We start from the raw sequence: 12,700 nt of genomic DNA, 5'->3' as shown, positions 1-12,700 counted from the left end.
CCTATAAAACTTGCAGTTTTACTCATATAAAGACAATTTTAAAACCCCCTAGAAGGCATGATACACTTCAGAAATCAACTGTGAATTCATATTAATAGAGGATGCACTTAGCTCCCCAGGTATTTATTTGGAGTGGATAAATAAACCAGTTTTTGACAAGAGACCAGAAATTAAAAAAAAATTTCAAAAAACGAGATTTGATTATGATACAACATCACCATCTATGCATATAAATAAACATACAAAACTTTCAAGTAAAACTCAGATTTTTGATGGCCCTTTATAAATTGGATCTATCCCTTTATCAACTTAATCTACAGAAACAATTTAATGCGCTGAATTCCGTGACGCAAGTACTACTTGTAGTTTATGATGAAAGGCACTTATCCGTTCTTTCTGAACTGGCCAGTTCAAGATGCAGCGAGACTTAAACATTCCTCTTCGCAAGCAGAGTGCGTGGTTTAGTTTATAATCTGGAATATTCTCAAGAAAAATCAATATAATTGAATCCAGATTTTGCTCAATTGCTTGCTGAACTGCATGATGGACCTTGAATCTAAACAAAAGATGAGAATGAATAGTTAGGTAATGAACATAGTTGTTAAAAGTTAAAAGCTTAACAATCTAAAATTATTTCTGGAATTTATTTGCACTTTCACTAAAAATTAGAATCCCCCCCATCAATTTTGCTGTTACGAATTTTATGAATTGTGAATGTAGCGATTTTGCAAGGTCAGTTGAAAAACGTGTGCAGACATAAGACATTCACAAATTCCCCTACCTTCTGCACAGAGGGTCATCTAATAGATGGTTTGTTATAACGAAAATGACTTTTCTGCTTCTTTTGATGCTATTGACGATGGCTTCAAGTCCCAGGACACCTGCTTCAAAGTCCCTTTCTTCTAGACAAAATTTAAGAGTTTGGTCTTGTTCTTCCATTGGGGAGAAGTGTTCCCAAACCCAGTCTCTGTCTTTATAGGCATGGATGATGTATGCTGTATATTCAAACTGTTCAGGCTGTGCTTCGATTTCCTTGAAACCAAGAACCCGGTGTACTAAAACATTCCAGTAAAAAGATATCCTCCAGCCCTCAAAGTGAACGAGCAATGCCGAAAGTATAAAAACCATGAGTCCAGTGGTACTAATCATGAAAAAGAGTTCAAACGGGGCACTGTCTTTACAGGATGATGTATCAAAAAGCATCACTGGGAAGCCATGGTACTGAGGTGGAGTATTGCAGAGGTAATGAGTGCGTAGCTCAGCAATGTTAGTGTGGGTCTGGTTAATCCAGTTCACAAACCAGGCAATACTTTGGCACGTACAATCGAACGGATTAAAGCGCATATCTAAACTATCTAGGCTCTGGAAAGCTGGCCCAAAAACATCCTTCTCAACTGACGTGATGAGGTTCTTCTGAAGATTCAATGCCCTTAGAGACGTCTGGTCATCAAAAGTAGACGGTAGAAGTATGTTCAAATTATTCAGCCCTAGATTGATGCTCTTCAGCTCAAATAAGTTCTTGAACACCTCGACTGGGATTTCATCAAAGCCGTTAGATTCTAGATTCAGGATATGGAGGTGAGATAGGCCCTTCAGGAAATTGACAGGACCGCCTGGGTTTGCACGCTTCCAGAGCCTTGCTAAGTTGTTGTGCTGAATATCCAGAATTTCGAGATTCTCAAGACCCTCCAACAAGTCCTCGTTTATGTTGGCTATGTTGTTGTTGCTTAAGTCCAGAATGGTCAAGTTACCAAGCAGGCGGAAAGGCGAAGGGGACAGCTCCACATTTTTAAGTGCCGTCCTCCTGAGCATCAGCCGTTGAAGACTGGGAACCAAAGCAAAGGAATTGCTAGTCAGTTGGAGATTTTTGTTATAGGACAGGTAGATCTCAAATATATTTCTCAGACCTTTCCACTCCTGGCCTGTGAGTTCTTGCTCAATTTCATTAAGGCCAAGATCAAGAATCCTGAGTTGGCCCAACCAAGAGAAAGCACCACTTGCTATTTTTGAGATGTGGTTTTTCGTTAAATTGAGGGTGGACAAAGGAGAATGAGCAAGGGACACGAATGTTTCATTGGTTAAAGTTTGCAAACTTGTGAAAGTTTTGGAAAGACTTAGGTACTTCAGACTCACCAAGCCCGTGAACGTATTGCTTTTTGTACTCGGAATATTATTATCGTCCATGTTGAGATATTCCAAACATTTTAGCCACTGAAAGGAAAAATCATCGATCTTGGGGTGTGAAGCAAGTGAAATACTTTGTTTAGTAAATGCTCGCTTCAAATTCAAGTACCTCAGATTGGAAAGTCCGTAAAAAGAGCGAGAAGACAAACTCTGGATATTATTGTAGTCCAGAGACAGGTACCTGAGGTGTGGGAGGCAAGAGAAGGAATCGTTACCGATATCGCGGAGGCTGTTGTAGGAAAGATCCAGCCAGGTGAGATTTGTCAGCTTCAGTCCAGACAATGTAGTGTCTCTGGTTGCAAGAAGCTGATTGTTAGCCAGAGAGAGATTCTGGATGCTTGTGCCTGAAAGTTCCCAACAAAGCTTCTCTGTGAGGTGGTGGTCTAGTTGAGCGTTGTTCAAAAGGAGAGCAGATAACTTGCCAATTGCATGAAAACACCCTGGAGAAAACTGAGGGTTCAAAACAAACAGATGTAACAGGCTCTGCATCTTTGCTCAGTTCCCCCGCCCCTTGCAGCATGTGACTTGGGCAGGGCAGCCCACTCTATCCCTCTAGTAAATGGCTCCTTCTTCACTCTGTGCCTGTAGCCACCCTCCCATCTCCCTACCACCCACATTCCAGGGTCTTCCCAGGCTTCGCAGGTAAAGTTGCATTTCCCAGCATTTTACCTAAACCACACTGTGTCCAGTTGAATTTAAAAAAACTATGTGTGGAAACAGTGATGGGCCAGACCCTGAGTGACTGTTTTCAGGAGCCACAAGTGAATAGATCATGATGGTATTTTCTATTCTAGAGTTTCGTCTTTCCAGGCTTTCTTCTTCCTTTATTTTATGGTAGAGTTTTCAACTTTCTTCTACTTATTTTACTTCCATTATCAGAAGTCTCAGCTGTCCTGGGACAAAAAGAGGGACTCCAGACGGCTATAGCCCTTACCTGAGAGCTAAGGGGCTTGGCTTTCTTATATGTAGCTTGTAACAAATTTGGGCTAATGGAGCAAAAATTAACTAGGAATAAGAAAAGAGGTGTGCTTTTTTTTTCTTCTTCTTTTTTTTAAAGGAAGTTAAAATGAAGACAGGCAATTATTAAGTTATGGTACATTTGCCTGAATATTGTTTGCAGTTAAAGTTAAGGTGTTTTTATTATGATTCTTATTAGTAGTATTAGTATTAATTACTGTGTGGGAGATGTTCAATGATATGACATTAATTTTACCCCCATGAGTCAGTATTGCATGGTTGTGGAGAGCATTGTTAGGGTTCAGGCATTATGCTCGTCCCTGTCACCTAGCAGGATGAACCTAGGCAGTACCCTGGCCAGCTCAGGGTCCTATGGCTGTTACATCACTAGGCAGGTAAGGTCCTGTTAAGAGAGAAGCTCCGCCCATTTCTGCTCTCCTTTTTTTCCCCCCTGCTGCTCTTCTGAAGAGATAGGCTGGTCCTTGTCTCTTCTTCCGCTTCCTCTGTATTACTCTTTCCCTCCTCTCTCCCCTTTACCCTTCTCTCAATAAACTCCCCACATGGCTTATTTGTCCCCAGTCCACTGGGAGGCCTCTGGACCTCACCCACCAGCTTCCCTCTGGTGCCGTTTTACAAAAGCATAGTCCTGGGTAACATATCAGAAATGCCACCTTGTCACCTGCCCTTTTTTGTCTTAATTTACTCTTGTGTAAAAATAATCAGTTAAGAAGACCATGTCATATATTCTGAATATCATACAAAGTATACAGAAATAATTTTCACAGTGTTAATACTGAGTTAAGTGTTCTAACATTAAGCTGTTGTTGGTTTTCTTATACTTATTTGGAGAAGAATTGTAAATAGATATACACAAATACTAGCAATGTTTTTTATGATGGCAGACTTTAAGTGATTTTTTATTTATACTCCTTGATTATGTATTTTATAAGATTATGGCAATAAATGTTCTAATCAGAAAAAATATTTTAAAAATCAAGTGAGTAGCATACACAAATGATTTCATTATTCTTTTGGAATAATTTTTTGCACAGTGTCTTATATCTGAAAAATACCTTTGTAAAACAGTGTTTGTTAAGGATTTCCCATACTCTCACAGCTTGTAAATGCTCTAGATGAAGAGTTCCAGGCAGTTAATGACTGGTGAGAGCAGGGGAGTCTTCCCCAGGGATATGCCCCTAATTGGTTATTTAATACCACGTGGTCAGTTCTAAACACATACATATGAGCAATATTTAATGAACATAAGACTATCAAATGCATGTAATATATTCATAGCTTTGTATGAAAATAGTTCAGCTATAGACCACAGGCCAAAGAGGAGCAAGATGGATGAGAAATATTTCATTATAGGGAATGTTTTATACTAAGAACTGCTGCAGGACAGATGCAATCCTAAATTCTTTCGCCTCATAGTCCCATGAGGTAGTGCTTTAAGAGCTCAGATTTGGAAGGCTGAAGCCCAGAACACTTGAATGAGGTACCTGATCACCCAATTATCAAAACACAATGCCTGAGTAGGGGTGGCTAAGCCAAGTAGGAGGCCTGAGCTCTTAACCACCATAGTGTTTTCATTTGTATGGAGATCGCGGGAGGAGGAGTTTGATTTTCACTATCTAATTAGGAAACTAAAGTCAGACTCTTCAGAAATCAAAGAACAGCTCTGCAGTGGCAGGGGAATCAGAGTTGGCTCCACCAACGGGCAATTTTTCAACTCTTCTTCAGTGCCCGTGACAGTGGCTTCTAACAACAAAGGTTGAAGGATGTCTTAAAGACATGGCAGAGCTCATCACTGCGTTTCACTAGAAATCCTAAATTCCCTTCTGTACAGCATGGTTAGAGACCACACATACCTAAAGGTAGACTAGGAAGCAGTTTGTCCTTGACTTCTTACCTCTTTGAGTGCATTGGATGACAAGTCCAATTTCTGTAAAGAAGAATTGCCAAGAAAATCGAATTCTTCACTTCTTAGTGCGAGGATTTTATTTTTCGATAAGAGGAGCTCCCGGAGGTTTTCCAGTTGGACCTCAGTCCCCAACTTTGTAGATGATAAGCCATTATGCGACAGATCTAATTTGATTAAATTCTGAGAGTGAAAAATAGATACATGCATATTAGAGACTCTCTCCAACTGTATTAATCTTGGAGGTATCTCAAAGGAAAAAATTGACTTTTCTCTCTATTATGCAGAAGGACAGGATAACTTTCGTTGCAATTAAAAACACCATCATTGTTACAAACTTTTCACCTGTGTTTTCTCAATGTTTGTACCAGCCTGCTGTGAAGCAGTCTTTCCTATGGCTGTGTAAACAAGATCAAAAGACTGGCAATATCAAAAGACATGTTACATGAAAGGGGTAAATTTCAAGGGGCCCATCCCTAGACAAAGACCTGCAGAGTATTAATGGCTGCTAAGAGAAGAAAGTTTAGCCTCTCTCTGGGTTGAGCTCCCTTATTGGGTTGTCAATGCAGAGTGGTCAGCCTTACTAGAAAAACACATTTTGTCTTTTTAATTTATACATGGAAGTCTTATTTCTTTAATAGAAATTCCATTAGATTTTCCCTAACAAACGTCACTGGTTTTCCTGCTTTTTGCCTGAACTTGAACAATCCATCAAGATATAGCCTCAATCCTGAACATCTATGTCCCTAATACAAGAGCACCCACATATGTAAAAGAAACATTACTAAAACTTAAAATGCAATCAAACCCCACACACTCCACTCTCGCCAATGAACAGGTCAACCAGACAGAAACTTAACAGAAAAATAAGAGAACTAACAGACGTCTTGAATCAAATGGGCTTAACAGACATCTATAGAACATGCCACCCAAACACAAAAGAATATACCTTTTTCTCAGCACCTCATGGAACCTGCTCTAAATTTGATCACATACTTGGTAACAAAGCAAACCTCCACAGATATAAAAAATTGGAGTAATCCCCTGCGTCTTATCGGGATCACCATGGATTAAAGTTAGAATTTAACAACAATATTACTCTCAGAGAGCCTACAAACTCATGAAAATTGAACAGTGAACTACTGAACCACTCCTGGGTCAAGGAAGAAATAAAGAAAGAAATTAAAGACTTCCTAGATGTCAATAAAAATGAAGGCACAATGTATCCAAACCTATGGGACACTATGAAAGCAGTGCTAAGAGGTAAGTTCATAGCACTAAGTACCCACATAAAGAAAATGGAGAAAGTTCACATCAGTGACCTAACAGCACACCTGAAAGCTCTAGAACAAAAAGAAGCAGACTCATCCAGGAGGAGTAAAAAACAGGAAATATCAAATTGAGGGATAAAATCAACAAAATAGGAACAAAGAAAACAATACAAAGAATCAATGACGCAAAGAGCTGGTTCTTTGAGAAAATCAACAAAATAGACAAACCCTTATCCAAACTAAGCAAAAGGCAGAGAGAGAACATCCAAATTCAGAACATCAAAATCAGAAATGAAAAGAGGGACATAACAACAGACACTGACAAAATTCAGAGAATCATTAGGTTATACTACAAAAACCTGTACTCCACAAAATTGGAAAACGTAAAAGAAATGGACAATTTTCTAGATAGATAGCATATACCAAAATTAAATCAAGACCAGATGAGCAATTTAAATAGACCTATAAACTGTAAAGAAATAGAAGCTGTCATCAAAACCTCCCAACCAAAAAAAAAAATCCCAGGGCTGGATGGCTTTGGTGCAGAATTCTACCAGAACTTCCAAGAAGAGCTAATACCTACTCTCCTCAAAGTGTTCCACATAATAAAAACAGAAGGAACATTGCCAAACTTTTTTATGAGGCTGCAGTTACCCTGATACCAAAACCACACAGAGGCTCAACCAAGAAAGAGAATTACAGACCAATCTTACTCATGAACATGGAGGCAAAAATACTCAATAAAGTACTGGCAAACCGAATCCAAGAACGCATTTAAAAAAAAAATCATCCACCATGATTAAGTTGGCTGATTCCAGAGCTACAGGGCTGGTTCACCATATAAAAATCTATCAATGTAATCCACCATATAAATAAACTGAAAGAAAAAAATATGATCATTTCATTTCACTTGACAAAATACAACACCCCTTCATGATAAAGGTCTTGGAGAGAGCAGGGATACAAGGAACATATCTAAATATAATAAAACCAATACACAGCAAGCCGACAACCAACATCAAATTAAATGAAGAGAAACTCAAAGCGATTCCATTAAAACCAGGAACAAGAAAAGGCTATCCATTCTCTCCATATCTCTTTAACATAGTTCTTGAAGTTCTGGCTATAGCAATAAGACAACAAAAGGAAATCAAGGGACTTCAGATTGGAAAGGAAGAAGTCAAACTTTCATTATTTGCAGATGATATGATAGTATATGTAAGTTATCCCAAAAACTCTACCAGAGAACTCCTATAGCTGATAAATACCTTCAGTGATGTGGCAGGATACAAGACCAACTCAAAAAAATAAAAATCAGTAGCCCTCCTATATGCAAATGGTAAAGAAGCTGAGAGGGAAATCAAAGAAACATCACCATTCACAATAGTCACAAATAACATAAAATATCTTGGGGTAACATTAACCAAAGAAGTGAAAGACCTATTTGATAAGAACTTTAAATCTTTGAAGAAAGAAATTAAAGAAGATACCAGAAAATAGAAAAATCTCCCATGCTCGTGAATAGGTAGGATCAACATAGTAAAAATGGCAATCCTACAAAAAGCAATCTATAGATTCAATGCAATCTCCATCAAAATCCCAACACAATTCTTCATGGACCTTGAAAGAATAATAATCAACTTCATATGGAAAAATCAAAAAGCCCAGGATAGCCAAAACTATCCTGTACAATAAAGGAACTTCCAGAGGGATCACCAGCCCTGATGTCAATCTCTATTACAGAGCTACAGTAATGAAAACAGCTTGGTACTGGTATAAAAACAGGGAGGTTGGCCAATGGAATTGAATCGAAGACCCGGAGATTAATCCACATACCTATGAACACCTAAAATTATACAATGGAATAAAGAAGGCATCTTCAACAAACTTTGCTGGCCTAACTCAATGTCAACATTTAGAAGAATGAAAATCGATCCATATCTATCCCCATGCACAAAACTCAAGTTCAAATGGATTAAAGACCTTAATATAAATCCGACCACACTGAACCTGATAGAAGGAAAAGTGGGAAATAGTTTTCAATGTATGACCACAGAAGACCACTTCTGAAATATAACCCCAGTAGTACAGACACTGAGAGCAACAGTAAATAAATGGGACCTCCTGAAACTGAGAAGCTTCTGTAAAGCAAAGAACACAGTCAATAAGACAAAAAGGCAGCCCACTAAATGGGAAAAGATATTCAACAAGCCCACATCAGACAAAGGACTGATCTCCAAAATATATAAAGAACTCAAGAAATTAGACATCAAAATTCTAAATAACACAATTTAAAAATGTGGTACCAACCTAAACAGAGTATTCTCAACAGAAGAATATCAAATGGCCAAAATATACTCAAGGAAATGTTCAACATTCTTAGCCATCAGGGAAGTGCAAATCAAAACAAACTTGAGATACCATCTTACACCTGTCAGAATGCCTAATATCAAAAACACCAATGATATCTTATGCTGGAGAGAATGTAGAGTAAGGGGAATACTCATCCATTGCTGGTGGGAATGTAAACTTGTACAACCACTTTGGAAATCAGTATGACTGTTTCTCAGAAAATTGGGAATCAACCTACCTCAGGATCCAGCAATACCACTCTTGGGCATATACCCAAAAGATGCTCAACCATACTACAAAAGCATTTATTCAACTATGTTCATAGTAGCATTATTTGTAATAACCAGAACCTGGAAACAACCTAGCTGCCCCTCAACTGAAGAATGGATAAAGAAAATGTGGCATATTTACACATTAGAATACTACTTAACAGTAAAAAAAAAATGACATCTTGAATTTTGTATGCAAATGGATGGAATTAGAAAACACTATCCTGACTGAGGTAACCCAGATCCAAAAAGGTGAATATGGTACATATTCACTCATAAGTGGATATTAGGTATATACAAAAGATATTGAGCCTGTATTTCATGATTCTTGAGAAGCTAAGTAATTAGTGAACCCTAAGGAAAACATAAATAGATCCACCTGGAAAGTCTAAACAGACAAGATTGACTGACAAAATTGGGAGCATGGGGGTGGGGAGAAAATAGAGGGTAGAAGGGGAAGAGGAGGAGGAAAGGGGTGGGGTGGAAAGAACTTGAGGGAATGGGATAGTCAAGAGGGAGGAGAGACAGAGATGAGAGCAGGAAAAGAGATATCTTGATTGAGGGAGCCATTATAGGGTTAGCAAGAAACCTGGCTCTGGAGAAATTCCCGGGAATCCACAGGGATGACCTCAGCTGGGACCCTAAGCAGTAGAGGAGAGAGGGTCTGATCTTGACTTGCCCTGTAGTCAGATTGATGTCCTTGTCCAGCAACTGATGGAAACAGGGGCAGAGAGCCACATCAGAGAACTGGACTGAGCTCCCAAGGTCCAATTGAAGAGTGGAAGGAATGAGAATATGAGCAAAGAGGTCAAGACCATGATGAGTTCACCCACTGAAACAGTCTACCTGTGCTAATGGGAGCTCACAAACTCCAGTCAGACTGGGAAGGAACAAGCATAGTCCCTCTGAATGTGGTTGACAGTTGCATTGCTGGGGCAGACTAAGGGGCCACTGGCAGTGGCACCAGGATTTATCACTACTGCATGTACTGGCTTTTTGAGAACCCATTCTCTTTGGAAGGATACCTTGATCAGCCTAGATATAGTAGGGAGGGCCTTGGACCTTCCCCAAAACAATGTGCCATACCCTCTCTGAGGATTGGATGAGGGTGGGAGGGGTCGTATGTGCAGGGAATGGGAGTAGGAACTTGAATTGGTATATATAATGAAAAAAAGATAGTTTGTTTCTTTTTTAAAATAAGTAAATCAATAAATAAGGAAAAAGAAAGAAAGAAAGAAAGAAAGAAAGAAAGAAAGAAAGAAAGAAAGAAAGAAAGAAAGAGAAAATAACACAATCCCTATAGTTAAAGCTCAGGGAACATCTTGGAAGAAGGAGCCAGAAGATTATAAAAGCCAGAGAACCAAGGCATCTTCCTGTAAGCTTCAAGTTCAGGCAGAAAGCAGGAAAACTAGTGATGTTTGTTAGGGAAAATCGAACGGAATTTCTATTAAAGAAATAAGACTTCCATGTATGCATTAAAAAGACAAAAATGTCTTTCTCTAGTAATTTCTCTGGTTTAAGAAGGCTCAAAGACTGGAAAACATATCACTTTATCAATGCTTGTCAGTATGCTTAAATTACTACCTTATGTCCTCGGCATCTAAGAAGGAATAAGATTACATATATATTAATATATATATTAAAGACAATAAATCGATTTGCAAATGACTTTGGTTTAAAAAATGCACTTAAGGGTTGCTGAGGTTACCCGCCAATAACACACACCCTTGTCACCGATTTAAAATTTAAGCAAAGCATTTAAAAGAAAAGGCAGAACTCATTGAAAAGGCAATGTTCCAAGATTTCTTAAGCTCCAAAGTATTTATCCCAACAGTCTGCTTTACCATTGTATCAACTTGTTACTTGTATTTAAGTCAGAATTTGGACTCATTGTGTTTCTTATTCACCTCCTAAATTCAGAAGCTCCCGAGTTTATTTTCTATGTTCCCCATGGGATAGACAGATGCATTTCTGGTCATGATGTCTCTCTTGTGTGTCCTATTTCAAATGAGACAACGAAAGAGAGGAAGCTCTCTTAACGTTTAAATAGACTTAAGACTGTAATTTTGAGCAGATTTATATCCCAATACCCACATGCAGAGGTGTGACCCAGCAGTCATGAAGAGGGTTGATCAGCATTTGTACCCTTACCTTGATATTTATATAGACTTTGATGATTCAGTAACTTAAAAACTTAACTTCATGTAACTGTAGATAATATTTGCATTTCTTAGAACAAAAGAAACACATGCTTCTTACCTTCTGGTTTCTGAAAGGGTTGCTTTTAATTTTTTGTATTGAATTAGACATTAGGTAGAGTTCTGTCAGGTTCCTGCAGAAGAAGAAAGTTTTATCGGAAATCTGAGACAGCTCATTGTGTTGGAGGTTCAAGACTTTCAATAAAGGAAGTGCTTGGCACAGTTCAGGCTCCAGTTTTGAGATGGTGTTAAATCCTGCATCCAAGATAGCAAGTTGGCTGTATCTTGTAACATTGGTATGTGGTAAGCTTCTGAGTTGGTTGTGGGTAAGATTCAGCACTGTTATGTTGGCAGGAAGGTTGGCAGGGATGTGTGTCAGCTTCAGATGGCTGCAGTCAGCTACCTCATGTCTCACAGTACATTGGTTTGTGGAAGACACACCAAGAATCCATAGGGAGAAAAGTCCCCCAAGGGAGTATATTAGATAGGATGAACACCCTTTCATGATACTGCCCTATAGAGGAAATATAAAAGGCATTGGTTAATACCATGCTTCCATATCTTTTGGTATATTCTTTTAAAATGTATCATCCAAATCTATAAAAGATCTTTTAATAACTTTAGCACCATGCAATTATGTACCATATAAGTGATGCACCAGGCAGAAATAATTCAAATAACACCAATAAGTGAGATAAATTGCAGATATTCTTTCTCATCTTCCCCCACCATAGAGATAAGGAACTCAGTCATGACATTTCCTTGAAACTATGGTTATTTTGTCAATTGTTATATTGACTACTTTTTAAAACTATCTCCAAGTGACCTCCAGGCAAAAATCTCACCTTGAAATTATTTTTATTGACACAGAATAATTACACACACTTCTAGAATAGATGACTACTTCAGCATTGTGAATGATGCATGGTGAGCAGGGCAGAGTGATTTTCATGTTTATCAGTTCTCTAGGTTGTGAACAGTTAAGACCCTTTTTCATAGTTACTTTGAAATATATAATTAATCACTTTTAACCATAATCGGCCCAGTGATTTCTGAATTTCAGCTGCACCCTTACTTTTGCTAGCCACTTTCTCTCTCCCCTGGCTGCGTGCACTGTTCTTGGCCTCCGGTACCCACAGCTTTATAATTCTACCAGTTCACCTTTCATAGGAAAAAATGTGAATTTTGTTTTCCTTTGTCTGATGTATTTCACGGCAATCATACTCTCAGACTCACGCCTGTAGTTACTGATGTGAAACAACTCTGCCCTACTCTAAATGTTAGGCATTTAACTAGACCATTCTCTTAGTTTCTTTACTAGTTTTCTATACTTAGGTTTATCTTCATCTAATACAGTGTTGCAAGCATAATTTCAAAGACTATCCCTAAAGCTATATTTCTTGATTTGCTGACTACACAGAATTCCTTTTTTTTTTTTTTTTTTTTAAGATTTATTATGTGCTCAGTGTTCAGCCTCCATGTATGCCTGCAGGCCAGAAGAGGGCGCCAGATCTCACTACAGATGGTTGTGAGCCATCACGTGGTTGA

At 38.5% G+C, this 12,700-nt stretch overlaps 1 protein-coding gene across 1 annotated transcript; it reads right to left on the bottom strand.

The window, feature by feature from the left end:
* Positions 1-275: 275 nt before the first annotated feature.
* Positions 276-11,657, bottom strand: Tlr3 (toll like receptor 3). The gene is made up of 4 exons (XM_057752891.1): positions 11,214-11,657; positions 5,054-5,245; positions 782-2,634; positions 276-556 (listed from the first exon to the last, which is right to left on the bottom strand). Exons 1-4 carry the CDS (start codon positions 11,655-11,657, stop codon positions 328-330), a joined length of 2,718 nt encoding a protein of 905 aa, XP_057608874.1. The 3' UTR covers positions 276-327.
* Positions 11,658-12,700: the final 1,043 nt, after the last annotated feature.

This window comes from Chionomys nivalis, chromosome 20 (genome assembly GCF_950005125.1).
Source record: "Chionomys nivalis chromosome 20, mChiNiv1.1, whole genome shotgun sequence".
Lineage (NCBI taxonomy): Eukaryota > Metazoa > Chordata > Mammalia > Rodentia > Cricetidae > Chionomys > Chionomys nivalis.
The sequence above is the reverse complement of the archived record's forward strand: the minus strand, read 5'-3'. Positions and strand labels throughout refer to the sequence as shown.

Bases quoted from the DNA above. Each gene is read 5' to 3' on its own strand.
- Tlr3 (XM_057752891.1), bottom strand. From the start codon at position 11,657: ATGAAAGGGTGTTCATCCTATCTAATATACTCCCTTGGGGGACTTTTC. The intron at 5,246-11,213 runs GTAAGAAGCATG...TTTCACTCTCAG, and splicing joins ACCCTTTCAGAAACCAGAAG to AATTTAATCAAATTAGATCT. The intron at 557-781 runs GTAGGGGAATTT...TCTTTTGTTTAG, and splicing joins GATGACCCTCTGTGCAGAAG to ATTCAAGGTCCATCATGCAG.